Below are 24,533 nucleotides of genomic sequence, written 5' to 3'. Positions count from 1 at the left end.
AAGATGATGTCTCCATGTATCCTTTGTCCCTCTTGTTAGTAGAGATCACAAGTCTGAAATGTGCTGCCAAAGTACACTTTGTGAATTGCAGCAGTACACATCAGATGGTACACACTGCTGCCATAAGTAGTAGGCAAATGGAGAGTATGCCATCTCACTCTGGACTTGTTTTGGTCAATAGTAGCTCCCAGACTATCGACGATGGGAGATTCAGCAACTGTAATATTCTTGAATGTCAAGATTCTCTTTTGTTGGAGATGGTCATTGTCTGGCACTTGTCTGAAGTGAATGTCACTTGTCAACCTGAGTCTGAATGGTGTCCAGAATGTGCTCTATGTGGCCATATCTTCAATATCTGTGGAATCCACAAATGGCACTGAACAATGTGCAATCAGCAGTAAATTTTCCCATTTCTGTGCTTCTGATGGAGAGAAGATCATTGATGAAGCAGCTGAAGATGGCTTGGCCGAAGACAGTCCTCTGAGAGATCCCTATAGCCAGGCATTGTAGCTGAGATAATTGATCTGTAGCAGCTACAAGCATCTTCCTTCGTGTTAAGTTTGGTTCAATCCTGTGGAGAGTTTTCCCCAATTCTCTTTGACTTCAATTTTCCTAGGGCTCCTTGATGCCATCCATGTTTTTGGTGTCAGGGGTGGATTTACTCATCTCATTCTGGAACCTAGCTGCTTTGTCCTTGTTTAGACCAAGGCTATAATGAGAAGTTGAGTTAACTACGTCTGGTGGAACCCATATTGAGGACTGATAAGGCTAAGGCTGAATTTCATAGCACTGTCAATGAGATCTTCTAACACTTCAATGATGTTTAAGAGTAGACTGATGAGGTGGAAATGTCCTGCTTTTTGTGCACAGGACATATCAGGACAATTTCCTAAAAACCAAAAGAACTGTAGATGATATAAATCAGAAACAAAAGCCGAAGTTTCTGAAAAAGGATCAGCAGGTCTGGTAGCACCTGTGATGAGAAATCAGAATTCCGGGTCCAGTGACCCTTCCTCAGAACTGATGGTAGACAGGCAGGAGGCTGGAAGAACACAGCAAGCCAGGCAGCATCAGGAGGTGGAGAAGTCAACTTTTTAGGTGTAACCTTCTTCCTACTCAATTTACCCCAGACGGAAGAAGGGTTACACCCAAAACATTGACTTCTCCAACTCCTGATGCTGCCTGGATTGCTATGTTCCTCCAGCCTCCTGCTTGTCTACCTTGGAATCAAGCATCTGCAGTCTTTTTTTGTCTCAGAACTGATAGTAGCTTGGCAATTGTTGGGTTATATGCACAATGTAGGATGGGGTGAGGGGGTAAGGAATAAATGATAGGTAGGGATAGAGCCCAAAGAGAGAGAAGAACAGTTGGGCAGACAAAGGAGTCAATACCAATCTGGCTAGGAGGGTGAATAGCTGTTAATGGAGATTGTTAGTGGCTAACAATAAGTAGTGAGTAATGGCAGACTGTGTGATAACAAGGCCTGGTGTGTGTGGTAGGAGGGCTAGGACAATTTTTTATATTGTCAGGTACACGGCAGTATTATATGGGACAGAAAGCAGTTTGGCTAGGGGCATAGCTAGTTCTGGAGTAGAGATTTTCAGAAGTATTGCAATTTGACTTTCAGGCTTTGTTAAATCCAGTGCCTTCAGCCATTTCTTAATACTGTGGAGTGAATTGAATTGGCTGAAAATTGGCACCTGAGATGCTGGGGACCTGAGGTAGAAGCCAAAGTGGATCATCACTTCAGTCTTGTCTCTTGTACTGATGTACTGGGCTCTCCCACCACTGGGGGTGTGGATAATAGCCATCCATCGTTGTCTGCATGACTGACATGAGACACCTCAAGCAGGTGCTCTACTCCCAGCTTTAAAACATCAAATGAGCCCCAGGTGGACAGAGGAAACGCTTCAGTGATACCCTCAAGTGCCTCACTGAAGTGCAGTATTCCCATGGACACCTGGGAATCACTGGCTCAAGACCAGCCAAATTGGAGGCGGAGCATCTTGGAAGGCACCGTGCACCCCAAGATTTGCCATTGGGAACAAGTGAAAACCAGATGAAAACAGTACGCTGTCACACCAGTGCCCCACCCACCCCTTCCTGTGACCACCACCTGCCCCAAAGTGTAACAGAGCCTGTACAGCCAGTTACGGACTCACCCTGAGAGTGAGAAAGAATCACCCGCGGCTCCGAGGGACCACCAATGAATGAATGGCTGTGGGATATGGCAGGACCATGGTGCTGTTATGTGATCCATGGTTTATGGGATCACTTGGCTCTGCCTGTTGCGTGTTGCTTCCACTGTTTAGCATTGCAGTTTCACCAAGTTGGCAACTCATTTTAGTGATGCCTGCTGCTGTTTCCGATGTGTTCTCCTGCCCTCCTCCTCAAATCAGAGCCGATTCCCTGACTTGATGGGTAACAGGGTTAGAGGTTGAAGTTGAAAACAATTCTGCTGCTATTGATGTTGTGTAATGCCTCAAGGAGACACAATCTAAGCTATTGGATCTGTTCTGAATCTACCCCATTTAGTAGGTAACATGATAAAGGATATCCTCATTGGGATGATTGAATTTGAGAGTGCCTTAATCCTATTTTAGATGCTGACAAATGTTGTTGTTCAGGCCTGATCCTGTTACAGTTTTCGTTCATTCTCACTACAAATGTGAATCTATGTGACCTGAACATTAACCTTCTTTGTCTGGTAGATGAGAAATATTATGTTGCTGGACAAATTGTATTTCTTTTATATTGTAAACTTGCTGCTAGATTATGTGTGTGATTCCACTGTGATTTCAATATATGAAATGTTTTATTTAATTTATGGATGTGGGAATTGTTGGCTTGGCCAGCATTTATTGCTCATCCCTAGTTGCCCTTGCAAAGGTGTCTTCTTGAATGGCTACTGTCCATTTGCTCTAGGTAGACCCATAATGCTGTTAGGAAGGCAATTCCAGGATTTTGACCGAACAATATTGAAGGAATGAACACTTATTTCCAAATCAGGTTGGTGAGTGGCTTGGAGGTAACTTGCAGCAGATGTTGTTCCTATGTATCTGCAAGGAGAAAGTGAGGATTCCTGATGAAGGGCTGATGCCCGGAACCAATTCTCCTGCTCTTTGGATGATGCCTGATCTGCTGTGCTTTTCCAGCACCACACTCTCAGCCAGGTTTCTGCAGCCCTTCTTGATGATGGTGGTCATGGGTTTTGATGGTGTCTTAGGAACCTTGGTGAATAGCTGCAGTGCATCTTGTAGATGGCACTTATTGCTGCTACTGAGCTTTGGTGGTGGATGGAAAGAATATTTGAGGCTGTGGTACCAATCAAGTGGGTTGCTTTGTACAGATGGTGTCAAGATTCTTGAGTGTTGTTGGATCTGCAAGCAAGTGGGGTATATTCCATCACACTCCTGACAAGTGTCTTATTGATGATGGACAGGTTTGGGATGTCAGGAGGGGAGTTAATCACTGCAGTATTCTTAGCCTCTGACCCTGTTCTTGCAACTACAACACTTAGATGTCTAATCCAGTACAGTTTCTGGTCAATGGTGTTTCCCAGGATGTTGATAGTGGAGAAGTCAGCAGTGGTGATACCATTGAATATCAGTTGGTGATAGATTCTCTCTCGTGTAAGTGGTCATTGCCTGGCATTTTTGAAGCGAATGTTTCTTGCCATTTGACAGCCCAAGTCTGAATGTTATCCAGATCTTGTTGCATTTGGGTATGGACTGTTCCAATATCTGAAGAAATGCGAATGGTGCTAAATGTGATGCAATCATCGGTGAATATCCCCACTTCTGATTTAATGATGGAGGGAAGGTCATTGATGAAGCAGCTGTAGATGGTTGGGCCTAAGACACTACCCTGAGGAACTCCTGCAGAGATCTCCTGGAGATGAGATGGCTGATCTCCAATCACCACAACCATCTTCCTTTGTGTTAGATATGACACCAAACAAGAGATTCCAATTGACTCCAGTTTTCTAGAGTTTTTTGATGTCAGACTCAGTCAAATGTGGCCTTGAAGTCAAGGTCAGTTACTCACCCCTCACTTCTTTCATCCATGGTTCTGCCAAAGCTGTAATGAAGTCAGGAGCTGAGTGGCCCTGGCAGAGCCTGAACTGAATGTCAAACAGCTATTGCTAAGCAAGTGCTGCTTGATAGCGCTGTTAATTACACTTTCCACTATTCCAGTACAGATAAACATTTCATGACAGGATAACTAATAGACATTTTTTAGTAAATAGAATTAGTTAGATGAAAATAATTTTGGTGAAATATTGAAAGTCTGTAAACAGTGAAATCATATCCAGTTTTTACAAAACATTGGTGTTTTTCTTAGATGAAGAAATTATATTTCTCAGAGAAAACAGCATTTTCTTTGTACAAGTTAGAATCACATCCACTCCCTTCACCACTGATGCTCAATAGCAGCAGTGTGTACTATCTACGAGATGCATTGCAGAAATTCACCTTCCAATACCTTCCAAACCATGACCACTTCTGTCTGGAAGGACAAGGGCAGCAGATACATGGGAACACCACCACCTGCAAGTTCCCTCCAAGCCTGACTTGGAAATATATCGCTATTCCTTCACTGTCACCGGGTCAAAATCCTGGAATTCCCTCTGTAATGGCACGGTGGGTCAACTCACAGGACATAGAGTACAGCATTTCAAGAAGGCAGCTCACCATTACCTTCGGGATTGGATTGTGTTTATAAAGGGTTGAAAATGTGACATTAGTTCAGGTAAATTAACACAAGTTGAGTCTGTAATAAGTGTTGGACAGAATTCATTCACACCTTTCACTTCATGGATTTCTGATCAGAAGCAATCAGCTTTCTTATTGTAGCCTCCCAAATTGAGAATATGGTTGTGTGTCACCTTCTTGAATTGTAAAGGAATGGCGATATATTTCCAAAACAGGATGATGTATGGCTTGGTGGGGAACTTGGAAGTTGTGGTGTTCCCAGATAAATGCTATTTTTTTCTTCCTGCATGATCAATTTTGTGGTTCAGGATGGTACTGCAAAGTGGCCTTATGTGCTGCTGCAATGTGTCTTTGCTACCAAGTAATGGTGGTGGAAGGAGTAAATGTTGTTGGAGAGAGTGCTGTTTTGTCATGCATGATGTCAAGCTTCTTAAGTGATGTTAGAGCTAAACCAAATATAGAAAAGCAACAGAGTTCTCCTCACGGCTTATACTTATCCCTCATCCAGAACCATAAAGAGGAGATTATCTGTTTTTCTTTCATCTCTTAGCTGTTTACGGGGACTCACCTGTACAGATTGTTTTCCTAAATTACAGTACTGACTGTTTTGGAAGCACTTAGAGTGCAAGAGTCAACCAGTCCATGCTGACCATGTTCCTGAACTAAACTAGTCCCACCTGCCTGCACTTGGCCCACATCCCTCTAAACCTTTCCTCTTCATGAACTTATCGAAATGTCTTTTTAATGTTGTAACCATACCTGCATCCATCAATTTCAGTGGCAGATCATTCCACACGCAAACCACTCTCTGTGTAAAAATGTTGCCCCTCATGTCCTTTTTAAATCTTTCTCCTCTCACCTTAAAAATATGCCCCTTACTTTTTAACTTCCCACCCTAAGGAAAAGACCCACATCATTCACCTTATCTATGCCCCTCCTGATTTTATAAGCCTCAATAAAGCATCCCTTAACTTCCCACCCTCCAGTGAAAAATGTCCCAGCCTTTCCAGTCTATTTTTATATCTCAAACTCTCTATAACCAGCAGCATCCTGGTAAATCTTTTCTGAACCCTCTCCAGTTTAATAATATCCTTCCTAATAACTGGGCAACCAGAATTGCATAGGTACTTCAGAAGAGGCCTCGCCAACATCCTGTACAGCCTCAGTGTGATATCCCAACTCCTATACTCAAAAGGCTAACTAATGAAAGCAAGTCTGCTAAACGCCTTCTTCATCACCCTGTCTACCTGTGATGCAAATTTCAAGCAATTATGTCCATAAACCCCTACGTCTCTCTGTTCTACAACACAACTCAGGGACCTACCATTGATTATATAAGTCCTGTTCATGTTTGTATTACCAAACTGCAATATCTCACATTTATCCAAATTAAACTCCTTCTGATACTTCTCAGCTCATTGATCCAATTGATCAAAATCTCTTAGTAATCTTAGATAATCTTCTTCACTGTCCACTACACTACCAATTTTTGTGTCATCTGCAAACTCACTAACCATGTCTCCTATATTCTCATCCAAGTCATTTATATAAACGACAAACAAAAGTAGACCCACTGATCCCTGTGGAATACTGCTGGTGACAGGCTTCCAGTCTGATAAACAATCCTCCACCACCACCCTCTGTATCCTACCATAAAGCCAATTTTGCATCCAAACAGCAAGCTTATCCTGAATCTTCATTGGTTGTGATGAGTTATGGATGGTTGAGATTGTAGAACAAGTGCTTTCATTTCTTTTCTACCAAACTCACTCAACAGGGAAAGCTGCAAGAAACATTGAACAAAGATCTAATGTCACACATCGTACATTGTCATTGTCAGGAATTGGCACTCCCAAATACTACAGAGGGTCCTCGTTTATGAATGCCCAATTTACGAATCCTCATACTTGCGAACACAATCCCCTACAGGAGTGTACTTTTAACATTTTCTGTGCTCATAAACAGTAACTTCACATTGTCCTGCTTTGTGTTCTGAGCAAATTGACTTGTGAAGGGAATTCCAGAACAAATTTGTTCACAGCCTGGGCACTGCCTGTAATGTAAAACTGCAATTGAAGTGTCAGTGATGAAAAGTGTAATATTTAATGATATTTATAAAATATTTGAAATGAAGCTCTGTTAAAAGTTTAATTTTTGCCGTGAAGGATCACGTGCACGTAATAACACAATGTATTCTGGTATTGTGGACTCCGCGCTTGGAACTGAGTGTAATGCTATCAGACTTGAGGCATTTGACCCAAATTTGAGAATAACTTTAAGTTAATTTATAGGAGCCATACAAGTGCAGTATTCTGTGGAAAAACAGGTAATTGCTGGGTCAAAATAGCATTTCTAAATGCATTTCAAATTGGAACTTGATACTATTCCAAGATGTGTGAAATATTGAGAATGTTGCACAGTGTTAACTATCTATATATATTCACGTCAGCGTAAAACTGTTTGAAAACCAGTTGAATAGATTCATTCCACAAATTGAGCAAGCTGTATTTTACCTTGCTACTTATTCATCTATTAGGCAGCATAACTATCTACAGAGTGTAGTTTTAAATATAACAGTAGTGAGGTCAGATTTAAGTTTTTTTTGTTTCACATGTTTTCATTTATGCTAATGTACAAAAATGTACGATAAAATGACATTGCAATTACCTCCACCCTTACCTTCGAGCTTACCACAACTGCATAAGCAAACGATGTGAGGACTGTGTAGCCTTCAGAAGAGGTGAAGTCCTGCTGCAGTGGTGTTCTTAGGACAGAACTTACCCTAGGTCACATTGAAATAGAACGGATGCTGATATAAGCTGTTCTCAGCTTATCTGAACACACAGGATACCCAGCAATGATAAATCATTCCCAGTCAAAAAATTGTTTATAATTTCATATTAAAAGCAAAATAGCATTTGGAACAGATGATTTCATTGCAGATATAAGTGTAATGGGCTGATAAGTGGCATGTAAAGGTAAAAGGCGTGTTTACACCTGATGATTAAATCTGATGAAGAGACTTTCATAGAGGTCAGGAAATAGGTCACCTGGCTTTCTTTTGATGAGATTTTGATGCAGAGACTCCAAAGAGAGGGAAAATTAGACAAGAACCTTATAGCTTTTTAATGGATGTGGATTTTAGAGATTTTATGTAATTGTCTATTAAACTGAGGTACTGAAATGATGCAATACCAGCAACATCAGAGGAAACATGTAAACGACATGTTGGAGCTGGGCAAGGGTTAATACTGGAGTCTTTAAGATGCTGTATACCTCTCTGTTTCTCTGCAGAGCAGCAGTGTGGTTGTAGGCTCTCAGTACCAGTGCTGTTAAGTGTAATTATGTTCGAGCAGGACTCACTATCTCTCATCAGAGGGAGCTGTTGAGGCAGCAGCTGTGTGAAAAATCCTACAGTGAACGCTCGAGCCATGTCACTCACTCTCAATTTGTTTGGACATGATTGGTTGCATCTCTTCTAGGAGCTTGTTGGCATTCTGTAGTGTAGATGTTGGTTGCTGAAGGACGTTGTGAAGAAAGGGCCTGGATCGGTACTGCCTTGCAAGCTATCCCTGGTGCCTGTGAGAGCTTGTGCTTCTGTCTGAGTGCTGGGAGAGGCAGACAATTCTTGGCTGGTGTGTGTGCAGCAAGCTCAAGGTTGTATATGGATAGGAGCTCTCTGCTTCAGCTCATACAGGAGCAGGTCAGTATGTCTTTAGTACCGTATCACACTTGGATCATCTCATTTCAGAGTTCTCATCCTTCATTACTCTGAATGCAGCTCATGTTAATAAATCACAAGCCACATCTACACATTTTTTTTTACAGTTTATCTGTCTGGTTAAATAATTAGCTGATATCAGTGCTGTGCAAATGCTGGAACTGAAGGAGAGAATGGAAAAATGCAGGAAAGCTAAATGATAGCCAGTCAGTCAGATGAGTAAGAGGGGAAACAGCTAGCAGACGAACAGCATTTCACTCAGAATGGGAAAGAATTTTAAAAAAAGGTGGGAAGTCCTGAATATGAAAATGAGAAATTGGAAAAGCACTAAAAAGAAAATGAAGGGGAAAGAGCCCCAGATATACAGAATTAAAACAACTAATGAAGGGTATAAGAAATAACAGTTAAGGACACAATAGTAAGGAAAGGATTAAAAAGAGAAACAAAACAGGGAATACAGTGCAACAACAGAGTGACAGAGGAAATTTAGGTTGGAAGAGCAGTCAACTGTAGATACTCACCAAGAGTAGGACGTAGAGTCACAAACTCTTATAACATTATTTTGACACTTATGCGATTGTTAAGTAACTTCGACATACTAGAGACAGTTTTCTGGGAATTAAGAAACCTCCTCTGTATATAAGCATGGTGCCCAATTCTATTAACACAGCTCTGTTAACTCTACATTCCCATAACATGCCTGTGCTTTTGCCTTGATATTATCTTCCAATCTGTCCAGTATCATACATTCGTGTTCTATGTTCCTGTTGAAAAGAAGGTCATGCTAATTATTATTCAACTAGACATAGCAGATACAAATTAACCTAAAAAAGCCATAAGTTAGATTACGTAATGAATCTGTGCTGGGAATGTTACGAATCATTAATACAGTAATTGCTGATAAAAATGAATAATTTTCAAAGAAATGTTATGCTTGAGAAATGATTTATTCAGATTGATCTTTTTAAAGAAATTTGTTACACATGAATTTTGGTTAATTTAAACACTAGTGCAACAACTGAATCTGTTTTGAATGCTTGATTATGCACCATACAGTTCTTACAAGTACTGTTAGTATGTGAAAAATGACTGACGTGTTCTGGACTGATATTTTCCAGTAAGTTATTACATAGGTAGGTAATTGGGGGATGTTTTTGTGCTCCAATCAGAGATAGCGTTTAATAACTTGCCTCAATCTGGAATTTTGTATAATAGAAATGAATGAAAAGCCATTTGGCCGATTGTATTTCTTCGGAATGGGAATAAATGAAAAGTGATTTGGTTAATTGGATTTCTACATAATGGGAGTGAATGAGGTTTGATTTAGTCCAAAGAAATTCGGTGCAGGGAGAGTGTATGGGAAAGAATTAGGTCTATTGAAATCTTTTTTAATGAAAATGTTGGGGAAGTGACTCAGTTTATTGTAATTCTGCAAAATAGAAATGAATAGAAAGTGATCTCAAAACTTTTTTCACTGTTGTACATTTAATATTGGGACACAGACATCGTGAGTATGACCATCACCTCGAATTGCCTTTGGGAGAAGGTGGTGGTAATTGCCTTTGTGAACCTCTGATGTCCACGTGGTGACAGTGTTCTGCCAATGTTGTTAGCTAGGGACTTCCAGGATTTTGAGCTCTTGACAATTAAAGATTATTTCAAAGAAGCAATAGTGTGTGAGTAATTTGGAGAGAAACTTGGAGGTGACTATGTTGCCATGCACCTTCTACTCATGTCCTTGTGGCGAATAAGGTCCGTGTGGCTTTGAAGTGAATTGTAATTAAAAATTTGAATTTTATTTGTATTATTCAATCCCAAATATATGTAGGATGTTAACATATCAAAATATTCTTAGTATTTAAAAGGAATCAATATTTTGGTATACAATATTTTTCACTGAAAAATGTATTGCTGGAAAAGCGCAGCAGGTCAGGCAGCATCCAAGGAGTGATTCTCCTGCTCCTTGGATGCTGCCTGACCTGCTGCGCTTTTCCAGCAACACATTTTTCAGCTCTCATCTCCAGCATCTGCAGTCCTCACTTTCTCCTAATATTTTTCATTGTGCCACTTTTAAATGTTGGCATTACAAGTGCAGCACGGTGGCTCAGCAGTTAGCACTGCTGCCTCACAACACCAGGGAACCAGGTTTGATTCCACCCTCGGGCGACTGACTGTGTGGAGTTTGCATGTTCTCCCTGTATCAGTGTGGGTTTCCTCCGAGTGTGCCAGTTTCCTCCCACAGCCCATAGGTGGATTGCCCATGCTAACTTGCCCATAGTATCCAGGGATGTGTAGGTTAGGTGCATTAGCTATGGGAAATGTAAAGGTTGTGGGAGTTGGTCTGGGTGAGATGCTCTTCAGAGGGTCAACGTGGACTAAATGGGCTGAATGACTTGCTTCCACACGTAGGGATTCTATGATTATGCCTGCCAGGGATTTCCATGCAGTTCTGGACCATGTAACACACATAAGAGACATTTTACTCAGCGCTGTCAGCACTGGGCAAATCTTATGTGTGAGTTTGTAACCACATACCAGAGGCAAAGTTATAATTTTCATTAAACACAATGTTCGAGATGTATATTCTGAGCACAAACAAATTAAGTGTCAGTAACAATTTGCTGAACTTTAGGCATGAGTGAGTTATCCCTGTAACGAAAATTTGCTCAATATTCCTGAAACTTGTGATTGGATCCATCAAACCTGAGTGGATCTTTACCCACAGAACGGGGCTTGCCCCTGACTCTCAACTGCAAGTTTTCTCTCATTGTATTTGATTATTGGTCCTTTAAAACAATCCAGATTTTCAGGAGCAGCTGGAAACAAACATTTTAATTGCAACTTTTTTGATCACTTTTAAATAAATTATCTGAACTGAGACCTACTGAGATATTATACACTTCTTTAAATGCATTTTTCTACAAAATATGCTACATTAAAAATTAAAATTCTACCTCAGTTACTATGCTTAATGTGCATGAATGATTGTTCAATGAATTGTAGTTCAATAAAGAAATATACTGTTGTGCATGTTTTTTTCTTTGGTTGTTAATGTTTTCACTGATTTCTATGTCTTTGTGCATTTTTGCATCCATTTATGAGTCTGGGTGCTCGCTGATGACTCAGGAGGATTCTTGAGCATTTTCTGATATCAGCAAAACGTGTGCATCTTCAGACAAATTTCAGATGAATCTTTCGAGTTGCATCCACAGGGTACAGTCTAGGTCAATAAGTGTATTTCAGACAATGGTTTTGCTGTCTGAGGTCAACAAAAACACAGGCTAGGTTTTGTAGGGATGTTCAGTGGCCACTGCAATGGGCCAGATAACTCCACTTCATCCTTTTGAGTCAGCCCTGACTGGGATATATAGTTATCTTTCAGTGAATGAACTATCATCTGAGTTTTCCTCCCTTTAAAGGATCTGGACTAGCTGGAGGAACCTGCAACTCTTCAGTTGCAGCAGCAGAAGAAAGAGTGATGGACATTTGGCCCAATGAATCACACTGACCCTATGAAGAGCAGCCCACCCAGAGCCACCCCAAACCATATCCCAGTAACATTGCATTTCCCACATCTAATCCACGTAGCATGCACATCTGTGGACATAAAGGGCAATTTAGCATGGCCAATCCACCTAATCTGCATATTTTTGGACTATAGGAAACCGAAGCACACGGAAGAAACCCACACAAAACACGTGGGAGAATGTGCAAATTATACACAGTTATCGGTGGCTTAAATCAAACCTGGATCCCTGGCATTGTGAGGAAGCAGTGCTAACCACTTAGCCACTGTGCTGCCCATTGTTAACTCTGCACCCAGTCGAAGAGCCCAGTAATGGATGCCACCCTGCTAGCAAGGCACATGAGGTCAGATATTGCCATATAGCCCCAGGTGAGGGAAGATTGATGAAAGGAAGGGGATGGTGCCACATCACTGTCAGTGTGTCCCACTGTGGATTGTGAGAACACCCGATTCAAAGAGCCAACCCCTTCTCCAGCCCTAAGGGAGGGGCAAGTAATGTTCACCAGGACGTTACCCCCATGTGGTAGAAGTCCAACCTTATAGTGCTGCAATGCCAGCAATGGCAGGAGTTGGTCCATGATTGGCTTCTGGGTCAGAGGATTATCCTCCATGTTTCATGCTGCTGGAAGAATGCCATGGCAATGGGAAGGTGGCAGACATTCCAGTTGCAAGGTTATTTACAAGAAAAAAATAAATGTTGAAAATGAACATAGAGTCCCAGGTACAATGGGTACCTTTGTATATGCTAAAAAATTGAAAAGAAAAATGAAAAAAAGCTGCAAAGCTGAACAATAAAAGATACAGGAGTATTTTAATTTACTTGGTGGATAGCTAAATTTTATCAATGAATGTCGACTGTCAAGTTTTAAATTCCAGCATCTGATTGTTAAATCTGAGACCTCTGATGGACTAAAATTGTTTTAAAAATAGGACAAATACTGACCAAAAATAGCTGCCATGATCACCTAGCACAGATTGAATGGAGTACAGGAGACCAATGTGGAATAAAACCATCTGACATCAAACCAGGCAACTAAGTCAATATCAAGAAATTTTCATTTCCTGTTTCAATTCACAATTATATGACAATTTAGCATATTGGAAATGAAAGAGTCGATGTAGAATATTCAACTTGGACAGACAATGGGGCCAGACTCAAGACTACGCAAATTAATCCTATTTCAAAAGCTGCTTCAGAACAGCAGCAATGAGGAGGAAATGGATTTGTGAACAAGATCTAGAAGACGTTCTCTCTCTCCCTGCCTGTTTTTCCCAACATCTAGAAAACAGTACCCTGTGAAAAAGCAAATTGAGTGAACAGCCATTCTCAAAGAACTCAAAAGCATTAACTTCTGCTATGGATATCAATCAACAATTAAACGACTGTGCTCTAAGTTTAAAAATTGAATACTTCAAACACTTAAACTGCATAATCTTTATTTTTCCTGTCTTTACCAGCCATTGTCCATTTTAAATTTATTATCTGTATTTGTGCGTATGTTTGATGTCAAATATTTATTAATTTTTTTTCTCATAGTGTGCAATAAACTTCTTCTTTGACCCAAGAAAACCTTATAATTAGCTTCTGCATTTTTATTGAGTTAACTATTTTTAATTGATGCTACATTATTAAAAGAAATAAAGTAATTTTGTGACTAAATAAAAAAACTCATATTCTTATGTAATCACATCACTATTCAGCATTATCTATATTTTCTCTCTCTCCGTCATATCATGCAGGCACTGGGATGTGTGCATGATGATTCAGAAGGCAAATGGTGGAAATAGGGCGGCTCAGTGGTTAGCACTGCTGTCTCATGGTGCCAGGGACCCAAGTTCGGTTCCAGCCTCAGGTGATTGCCTGTGTGGAGTTTGTACGTTCTCCCCGTGTCTGCGCAGATCCCCTCTGGGTTCTCTGGTTTCCTCCCACAGTCCAAAGATGTGCAGGTTAGTTGAATTGACTGTGCTAAATTGCGCATTGTGCTCAGGGATGTGTAGATTAGGTGCATTAGTCAGGGATATATGTAAGGTCAGGGAGAATGGGTTTGGGTGGGTTCCTCATCGGTGCGGACTTGTTGGGCCCGAAGGGCCTGTATCCATACTGTAGGGATTCTATCAAAAAAGTGGGGAAGTTATGAAGAAATGAGCTGAATCTTACGTGATTGTAACAAATGCAAACTGCATTGAGGACAGAAAATCCAGGAAGGCTCTGGAATTAAGAAGAAAGAAAATGATGTGCATGGAACATGAAAGAGATATTTGTGGGCTGGATGATACAACATGAAACTATTGAAACAATGGCCAGTGGCAGTGTGGGAAGAATTGCAGAAGTACTAAAAGATAAAGAAAATGCTGAAAATGCTTAGCAGGTCTGTACCTGTGGAGAGAGAAAAACAGAACTAACATTTCGGTTGGTGATTGCTTGTCGGATTTGCAAGAACAATTGGCATATATTGAAGAGTAAATATTAAGCCGAATTAATGATGAAATCATGCTACATTTAAAATTAAGGTTGAAAAGACATTTGCGATACTGCATATTGTTCTGGTCACTGCAGCATAGAAAGGGTATTGTTCTTGAAAAGATACAAACAAAAGCAACCAGAATGATTGAGGGAACGAATTATGGTGAGTTTATTACAAAGACTACTTTGGCCAAGCTTTTGTTGGAAAGGGAATGGGTGAAAAATATTAGGATTGTTGCTTCTGTGATTCTAAAGGGAGTTGATAAGGTGGACGAAGTCAATATATTTTGAGTATTCTTGCCTGACAGTACCACTCTAAAATTGCAACCAGTTGATAGTCACCGGCTCAATTTTAGAAAGGGTTAACAGCTGGGTATCCAAAACACTTGGCTGAATTTGGCATTGGGCCAAATTTTAATATGGATATTGGGTTCCTAACACAAAATTAGAACCTTAGGTAGCAAATAATCAGACCCTTTGCTGTACAGACTTCAATTAGTTATTTTTAATCAACCTGTTCAGACATGTTATATAAAGGTGAAAGGTAAAGTTGCCATTGTCCTGTTATACCACATGGCTGCTCTCCCATTAGAGAGATTGGTAGTGGTTCAAACAGAGGGTTACCATATCTCAGGTGAGGGAAGAAATTGAGACGGAGAGTCTTTCACGGTTACCTCAGCCAGTGCAGGGATTGAACTCACGCTGGTGGCATTACATACCAGCTGTCCAATCAACTGAGCAAACTGACCCCCTCACCTTATAACACACCCATGGATTTCCCCCTGAACTCATGCCTTCTGGCGCAAAGATAGGGATACCATTGCTGTGCCACAAGAGCCCAAATACTTCAATAAGATCCTTGGAGAATGACCTTCTAAAGATAAGGATCTAATTCATTTTCTGTTAGAAAAATAACTTGAGCTATGGTTGCCCCACCTACATGATTTGACTCCGATTATAACTTACCTTTGCTGACTGCTGCAGTTTTTAGTGCTCAGTGCGGAGAGGTACAGAGTGACCCCTGTATCTGCAGAATCGCTTCCTGCAGTTTCAGTTACCCGCTGTTTACCACGGCTGGAACGTATTATAGGGAACGTTCCAGAACCAGGGACCAGAAGGCTGTCAGGAAGGTACATTTCCTATTAAAAGGATGGATTCACTCCTATCCACAGTTTCAGGCTTCCGCAGTAGGTCCTGGAATGTATCCCCCATGGGTACAGGGGGATGATTGTACATCTGGAATACTTTATGGGTATCGGTTCTCTTCTGCTGTTCAGTAATCAAAATCCACTCCATTATTTAAGTTAGAAAATGGTAGAGGAAGCAGGCAGCATTGGACAATTCGAATGTAAATCAGATATATTTCACAAGTAATATTTTGAGATCAGGTGTATGAGTAATTTGAGAAACATGATTTATTCTTATTTATTCATGGGATCTGGGTGTCATTGTCTGGGCCAGCATTTATCCCCGTTCTCAAACTGCGTCCTGACAAGGTGGTGGTGAGCTGCCTTTCTGAACCACAGAAATCCATGGGGCGATGGGGGACCCACAACACTGTTAGAGAGGGAGTTCCCAATTTCAATCCAGTGATGCTGAAGGAATATTGATATATTTTCAAGTCAGGATGGTGTGTGGCTGGAGGAAAATTTGGAGGTGGCAATATTTCCATACATCTGCTGCCTTTGTCTTTCTAGGATTAGATTAGATTACTTACAGTGTGGAAACAGGCCCTTCGGCCCAACAAGTCCACAACGACCCGCCGAAGCACAACCCACCCAGACCCATTCCCCTACATTTACCCCTTCACCTAACATTACAGGCAATTTAGCATGGCCAATTCACCTAACCTGCACATTTTTGGACTGTGGGAGGAAACCGGAGCACCCGGAGGAAACCCACGCAGACACGGGGAGAATGTGCAAACTCCACACAGCCAGTCGCCTGAGGCGGGAATTGAACCCGGGTCTCTGGCGCTGTGAGGCAGCAGTGCTAACCACTGTGCCACTGTACCATCCACAAAGATGTAGTGGTCATGAATTTGAAAAGTGTCAGTGAAGGAGCCTTGGTGAGTTGCTGCATTATATCTTTTATACTAAGGTTACCCAAGCTTTTTATCACTGAAGGTTTCCCTGTCTTATATTTGATTCCGTGTGATCTAATTGATCGAGATTGATTGCAACAATTATTTGATAACTACAATATTATTGCACCATGTGTTTATGAGGGCGATTCGCACAATAGGAATTTTAGTCTTATTTTCAATAGCAATTCAAATGTTGCTAACCAACAAAAAAGGGATTAAGAGTGTTGATCAAAAACCTGGTGAAAGATGTAGTCTTTAAGGAGGAAAGGAACGTGGAGAGATATTTGTAACTTAGGGAGGAAATTCTAACCTAAATCTGCTGAAGGTGCAATTACTAATGGTTGAGCAAAAGGAGAACAAGGGACCAAAAATAGAGGACTGGATGTTTGAAAATAGAAGGGCAGCACGGTGGCTCAGTGGTTAGCACTGCTGCCTCACAGAGCCAGGGATCCGGGTTCGGTTCCACCCTCGGGCGACTGTCTGTGTGCTGTTTGCACATTCTCCCTGTGTCTGCATGGGTTTGCTCTGGTTTCCTCCCTCAGTCACAAAGATCTGCAGGTTACGTGGATTGGCCATGGGGAATTGCCCATAGTGACCATGAATGTGCAGGCTAGGTGGATTAACCATGGGAAGTGCAGAGTTATGGGATAGGGTGGATAGGTGGGTCTGGGTGGGATTTCCTTCGGAGAGTCAGTGTGGACTCGATGGGCTGAATGTCCTGAATTGTAGGGATTCTATGATCATCTGGATAGAAATAATGTGCAAGGGTTTGGGGTAAAGCAGAACATTGGCAGTAGGTGATGAAACTCATTTGAAAAACTAACATGGACACGACAGGCCCAATGGCTTCCTTTTGCACTGTAACACTTCTGTGATATGGTCTTCTGCCCAACCCTGACCTGTCCCCCATACCATGGCGAGAGGTTCATCCATCAGCCTGACCCCCCTGACACTCATGGATGGCAATTAGTGACCATTTAAGGAGCCCATTCCACCTCCACTGCTTTAGTACATGCACAGGAGAAAGCAGAGGAAGGCGACCTCTTGATAGGGGTACGATCAGGTACACCCCTCAAGATTGTACTCAACTTTATGCCTCCCCTCAGCCTCTAAAACCTGACCGCCTTCCCTCCCTCCCAATCCCTCCCTGAATAAATGCCCAGTTTCAGCTTCAAGTCCTGTAGCTGGTCGAAATCATGTTGGGGCTTGAGGGGCCCTCGTCTGCTGGTTTGGAGAGTTTGAGCTGACTTTGACCATATTTTGTTAAAGTGCCATTTTTGTTGGGTTCCATGGCTGGTTTCTGTCTGCAAAGCCTAGTGAGTTTTCTTCTGCTTTCATCCCAAATTCACCTTTTTAACCAACTATCATGCCCCATGTAGTGTTTGATACTATCCTGATTCTCCCAGAAATACTCACCACTGCTGGGCTCCCTAATGCTGGTACCATCTTTAAAAGGCCAGTGTGACTTGGCAAGATGGCGGCGATTCTGTAGAACTGCTGTGGACAGCTCTGCCTAACAGCCAAAGCATACTGGTGTGTTTTGCCATCCCTGGTTAACTTATGTGGTGGAATTATTAGTTTAAAACCTCACAGAACACATATTTGTTAATATTTGGGAGTGGGAAGGTTGTCAAAGGGAAAAGGATTGAGCAAACAGCAGCAGGGAGGACACTCTCCTACAGAACTTACCACACCAGAGACTGCAGTAGCAGCAGCCTCTCCTGAACCCCCGGGGACCTGACAGACTCTCAGGAATTGGCTGCGGCGATGGAGAGACTTACTTTGAAAGTTGGGGCTGTGATTGAGGAGATCTGTGGCGAGATTCGTGCCCAGGTCCAACCTATCGCGTCCATGCTGCAGAAGCATGACCAGGAGATCCAGAGCCTCGGGGAGCGGCTGGAGGAGGTGGAGGGTTGAACTAAGGCCTCAGAAGCTGCGATGGACTCCTCATCCCGTCGGATCCAGGTGCTGGAGCGAGAGGTGCGGGCTTTGCGAGACCATATCGATTACTTCAAAAATCGAGGTCGGAGGATAAATCTCCGAATTGTCGGGCTCCCTGAAGGTGAGGAAGGTGAGCAGCCAGTCAGCTGCTTTGAAAGCTGGCTGCCGAAGTTTTTGGGCCTTCACATCAAGTCCAGCAGGCTACAGATTGAAAGGGCTTATTGGGTTACAGGGCACAGGTTAGGCCCAGTGCAGCGCCCCCGCCTGGTCCTAGTGCACTTCCACTCACATAAGGGCAAGCGAAAGGTGATAGAAGCTTCTAGATTACTGGGAAATGATCCACAAAATCATATTTTTCCAGGATTTATCGACCCTTTAATTCGAAAGAGGAAGTCCTTCGGTGAAGTTAAAAAGAGGCTGAGGAATCTGGGCATCCAGTTCTCCATGAGATACCCTGCAGTGCTCCATTTCAGCCATGAGGACTCAGTTTATACATTTGACTCAGCGGATAAAGCTAAAACCTTTGTAGACACTTTAAAATAGACGGACTGGCCTGAAGAATACGGTTAATATTTCTTCTCTTTTCCTTCTTTCCCCATGTTTTCCCTTCCTTTTTTTATTCCTTTCTTTCTCCCGAATAATCTTTTTTTGGAAAGGGTGGGGCGGGGGGAGGAGGTGGGGAAACTCGGTATAAGTTGCTTCTTTTTTTTAATAACTGGATTTTCTGATGGGAAATTTTGTGGATGTTCTTTGTTGTCTCCCTTCTTTTTTTTGTTTGTTCTGTTTCTCTTTCAGTTACAAGTAGGGATGATATGAAGCTAGGGATGGGTGGAGTGCTTATCCTGACTTTGTCTTTTTTCTGGCCTAAGGCTGGGGCAAAGTCTGGGTTTGAAGGACCTGTGAAGGAGGGGATGGGTAAGGTGAGTGACCCCTATGGGCAGGGGGAAGAGTGTTTCATTCAAGGTTTTATAGTTGGTTTTCTTTGTAGTTTTTTTGGTAGTAATAGGTTTTTATAGGTATTTAGATTGCTTACAGTGTGGAAACAGGCCCTTCGGCCCAACAAGTCCACACCGACCCTCCGAAGTGCAACCCACCCTACATTTACCCCTTCACCTAACACTATGGGCAATTTAGCATGGCCAATTCACCTAACCTGCACATTTATTTGGACTGTCAGGGGGGAAATCAGAGTACCCGGAGGAAACCCACGCAGAATGGGGAGAATGTGCAAACTCCACACAGACAGTTAGCTGAGGCGGGAATTGAACCCGGGTCTCTGGCGCTGTGAGGCAGCAGTGCTAGCCACAGATCGAATAGTTTTTGTATATATAGTTCTTCCACTCTATGAATCTTTATTTACTTGTGCTCGGTCTTTGTAACCCCTCCCAGAGGTTCAAGGATCTCTGAAAGTGAATACATGTGTTATTAAATGGCACACCTGGAACATCAAGGGAAGTTATTCGCCTGTTAAAAGGAAAAATGTGCTTTCTAGCCTTAGGAGGGAAAGGGTTGATACTGCTTTGTTGCAGGAAACCCATCTTGATGATGGGGAACACCTGAAATTACAACAGGGGGCTTCTAACCTGGTATTCTTTTCATCCTTTACTACTGAAAGTAGGGGAGTGGCAGTACTTATCCAGAAAAATCTTCCATTCACATTATTAGAGCAGGTGAAAGATGAGCAGGGACAGTTTGTGATACTTAAAGCCCTGATACATGGGGAGGGATGTGGCATTTTAAATGTCTCCTGTCCTCCGACGCATCCCCTCAATTTTTTTGTTTAGTGCTTTCTCTACACTGAGTGCTTTTGGAACATGGCACATTATGGGGGGAGGGGGAGGGGGCGGGAGTTTTAATTGTCTTTTGGATCCGACAGTGGACAGGATGCCTTGTGGGCCCCCAACTATTTCTTTGTAGGCCAAGCAGATGGTTGACTTATGCGAGGAGTTGGGGCTGGTGGATATTTGGAGATGTCTTCAACCTATTGGCAGGGATTTCACCTTTTTTTCAAACCCACATAACTGTCACACGAGTATTGATGTCTTTCTGGCTCCCTTGGCCCTTCTGAATTCGATTATGGGTTGTAAAATTGGGAATATAGCTATCTCTGATCACTTGATGGTATATTTGGAGGTTAAGGCCAAGAGTGAGGGGCTAGGTTTGTGGCACTGGCATTTGGACCCTTTTCTTCTTAAAGATTCCAAATTTATGGAATAGTTTTTGAAGGAGTTTCAGGAATTCTTGACTATCAACTCAGGCATGGTGCACCACACAATAGACCATTTTTATATGACATGGCAACCCTACTTGAGTTACTTGGATATAGATTTGTCAGTTATCTTATCTAGGGTGTGTTTAACCAGGGTGGTTAGGTTTGTCAAGCCCTGTGCCCTGGAGGGGGTCTCCTGAGTTAATATATACAATGCTCCTGTTCCTTTGTTTGGGAGCTTTGCGCCGAGCATAGCTGTTCTGTATTCTGTGTTCATTTATGTTTTTATTATTTTTCTTTCTTTGTTGATCTACTAGTTATTTACTTATTTATTGATGTTGCTTTGCATAATGTTAGGGTTTGTTTAGTATTATAGGGTAGGTTAGTAGTTAGTAGACAGTAGTTATGATACTGATATTTGTGATTGATTGTATTTTTTCAATAATTTTATATGTTTGTAAAGTTAAAAAAATTTGCTAATAAATATATTTACAAAAAAAAATGCCAGTGTGCACCTGGTCAACCACGGCTAACCTGGAGTTGCCCGGCATGGTTTGAAATGTTTGCCCCTGACATGGCAAAGAAGGGAAAATTGGCACCTCCCTTGGCAGACAGAGACTTAGAGGTCAAGGTGGACGTGGTGGAGCAGACGAAAGCCTTGCTTTTTCTGCAGGATTGGCAGAGGCGACCACGGCACCAGACCCTATCTGCCTAACCTCAGGTTAAGCCTCTGGTCCATAAGACCATAACAAATAGGAAAAGGAGTTGCCATTTGACTCCTCGAGCCTGCTCCTCCATTCAATAGGATCATGGCTGATTGACATTCCTCATGTCCAGTTTCTCCCTCTTTCCCTGTCACCCTTGATTCTGTGACTGATCAAAACTCTATCTAACTCAGCCTTAAATATACACAAGGACTCCGTCCCAACAGGTCTCTGTGGCAAGGAGTTCCAAATACTCACAACCCTCTGAGAGAAGAAATTTCCCCTCATCTCAGTCTTAAATTGGCCCTGGAGTTGAGACTGTGTTGCTGGAAAAGCACAGCAGGCCAGGCAGCATCTGAGGAGCAGGAGAATCGATGTTTCGGGCCAGATCCCTTCATCAGGAATGAGGCTTGGAGCCTCCAGAGTGGAGAGATAAATGGGAGGAGGGGTGGGGCTGGGGGAAGGTAGCTGAGAGTGCAATAGGTGGATGGAGGTGGGTGTAATGGTGATAGGTCAGAGAGGAGGGTGGAGTGGATAGGTGGGAAGGAAGGTTGACAGGTAGGACAGGTCATGAGAGCAGTGCTGAGCTGGAAGGTTGGAACTGGGTAAGGTGGGGGGAGGGGAAATGAGGAAACTGGTGAAGTCTACACTGATGTCCTGGGGTTGAAGGGTCCCAAGGCTGAAAATAAGGCTTTCTTCCTCCAGGCGTCGGGTGGTGAGGTGGTGGCAATGGAGGAGGCCCTGGACCTGCATGCCCTCAGCAGATTGGGAGTCTGAGTTGAAATGTTCAGCCCTGGGGTGCTGGGGTTGATTGGTGCAGGTGTCCCGGAGATGTTCTATAAAGCACTGTAGGAGAAGGCGTCCTGTCTCCCCAGTGTAGAGGAGACTGCATCAGGAGCAACGGATACAATAAATGACATGTGTGGAAGTGCAGGTGAAACTGTGGAAGGCTCCTTTGGGGCCTTGGATGGTAAAGGGGGAGGTGTGGGTGCAGAATTTGCAATTCCTGCGCTGGCAGGGGAGGGTGCCAGGAGGGGAGAGTGGCTTATTAGGGGGCGTGGACCTGACTTGACCAGGGGGTCGCGGAGGGAATGGTCTTTGCGAAAAGTGAATAGGGGTGGGGAGGGAAATATATCCCTGGTGGTGGGGTCCATTTGTAGGTGGCAGAAATGTTGGCGGATGATGCGATTTATGCGGAGGTTGGTGGGGTGGAAGGTGAGGACCAGGGCGGTTGGAGGGGTGGGGTTTGAGGGCGGAGGTGCGGGACGTGGGTGAGATGTGTTAGAAAGTAACATCAACCATGTGGGAGGGGAAATTTCGGTCTTTCAAGAAGGTGGCCATCTGGTGTGTTCTGTGGTGGAACTGGTCCTCCTAGGAGCAGATGCGGCAGAGGCAGAGGAATTGGGAATACGGGATAGCATTTTTGCAGGAGGTAGGGTGGGAGGTGGTGTAATCCAGGTGGCTGTGGCAGTCGGTGTGTTTGTAAAAAATGTCAGTATTGAGTTGGTCCTTGTGGATGGCGATGAAGAGGTCTAGGAAGGGGAGGGAGGTGTCAGAGATGGTCCAGGTGAATTTAAGGTCGGGGTGGAATGTGTTGGTGAAGTTGATGAACTGTTCGACCTCCTTGTGGGAGCACGAGGTGGCGCCAATCCAGTCATCAATGTAGGCGAGGAAGAGGTGGGGAGTGGTGCCGGTGTAACTCTGGAAGATGCGCCTCTACGTAGCTATGCCTGTCTCTTTGTTGGCTGCATAGCCCCCCTCAAAACCTGCCCCCTCTTGTCCCAACTGAGTCCCTGGCCAACCCTGACTTACCTCACCCTGGATTTCGTCAAGCCTCTTTCTTGTGGGTTTCTACATGTTCATTTGTGGGATGTGGGCGTGGCTGGCTGGATCAGCATTTATTGCCCATCCCTAGTTGCCCTTGAGAAGGTGGTGGTGAGCTGCTACAGTCCACGTGCTGTGGGTTGACCCACAATGCCATAAGGGAGGGAATTCCAGGGTATTTACTCAGCGGCAGTGAAGGAACAGCATTATATTTCTAAGTCAGGATGCTGAGTGGCTTGGAGGGGAACTGGCGGGGGTGGTGTCCCCATGTACCTGCTGCCTCTGTCCTTCTAGATGAAAGTGGTTGCGGGTTTGGAAGATACTGTCTCAGGATCTTTGGTGATTTTCTGCAATGCATCTTGTAGAAGGTACACAACTGCTGCTCCTGAGTGTTGGTAGTGGAGGGAATGGATGCTTGAGAATGTGGTGCCACGACTGAGCTCTGTTGCTACTGGGAATCGTTGGATTGAGCTGTCAGTCAGTTGGACTGGTTGTTGGTTTCTAGAGGGTGGGACTTGCTCCCCTGGGAAGAGGCAGAAGTCTAACCATTCGCCATGTTGGCCTGATCCATAGCAGTTTGTGACAGGTTTCTCTCTAGTCTCTCCACCAACCTGCCTTCCAGAGAGAGGGGCAGGGGGTCTGGCCCCTCCTCCCCTGTAATTTTCTGCTTCTTTTTTAAAATCAGATTTAATGCTATTCTTCAAAATTTTTCTTGTGATAGGTAATGCTTGGATGTTACCCCTACATCTAAACTTTCTTCTATAATGGTGTCAAATGAATGGTTAGAGGTTTGGCATGTAATAATTAGGCATTGCAGTGCTGTTTTCTATTAGAAAGTAAAAGGAGAAGTGCCCTTTGACCCTGCTTCACCATTCCATTTGATTACATTGATCATTTGTCGCAATGCTACATTTCTCTTTAAAAGTCTAGAAATTTATCAAAAATAGCTGGAAAATCTTAGCAGGTCTGGCAGCATTAGAATTTTCCACAGATGCTGCCAGAACTGCTGGGTTTTTCCAGCAATTCCTGTTTTTGTTTCTGATTTTCAGCGTCCACAGTTCCCAAGTTTTTTTTTAATCTGAAAATTTATCAATTGCATTTGTAATGATTGGAACCAGGTGGATCTTGTTGATTAAGATCCTTGACTGGGGTTGCTAACCTGCGCCAATCAGGGAGCTCTGGCTGACAGATGTAAATGGGGGATTCAGAATCTCCTCACTTCAGGGACTGACTCCGAGCCGGCTGGCCACAGCCAGTGTACATGTAAATAAAGGGTGACTTGGTGACGCGATACCGGCCCCCTGCGGTTATTTCACCTTTCTTGAATAATATTCAGTATCTTG

General features: G+C 43.1%; 1 protein-coding gene across 3 annotated transcripts in view; it reads left to right on the top strand.

Moving 5' to 3' along the window:
• Nucleotides 1-8,030: 8,030 nt before the first annotated feature.
• rhbdl1 (rhomboid, veinlet-like 1 (Drosophila)) overlaps nucleotides 8,031-24,533 on the top strand; it is a 303,228-nt gene continuing 286,725 nt past the window's right edge. For 2 of the 3 annotated variants that reach the window (XM_072560061.1, XM_072560060.1), the window contains exon 1: nucleotides 8,031-8,418. In XM_072560061.1, the coding sequence (XP_072416162.1) occupies nucleotides 8,224-8,418 (195 nt within the window). In that variant the 5' untranslated portion in view covers nucleotides 8,031-8,223. The remainder of the gene's footprint in view (nucleotides 8,419-24,533) is intronic. The other variant, XM_072560063.1, reaches the window with a different exon arrangement.

This window comes from Chiloscyllium punctatum, chromosome 40, assembly GCF_047496795.1.
Source record: "Chiloscyllium punctatum isolate Juve2018m chromosome 40, sChiPun1.3, whole genome shotgun sequence".
NCBI classification, from domain to species: Eukaryota; Metazoa; Chordata; class Chondrichthyes; order Orectolobiformes; family Hemiscylliidae; genus Chiloscyllium; species Chiloscyllium punctatum.
The sequence above is the reverse complement of the archived record's forward strand: the minus strand, read 5'-3'. Positions and strand labels throughout refer to the sequence as shown.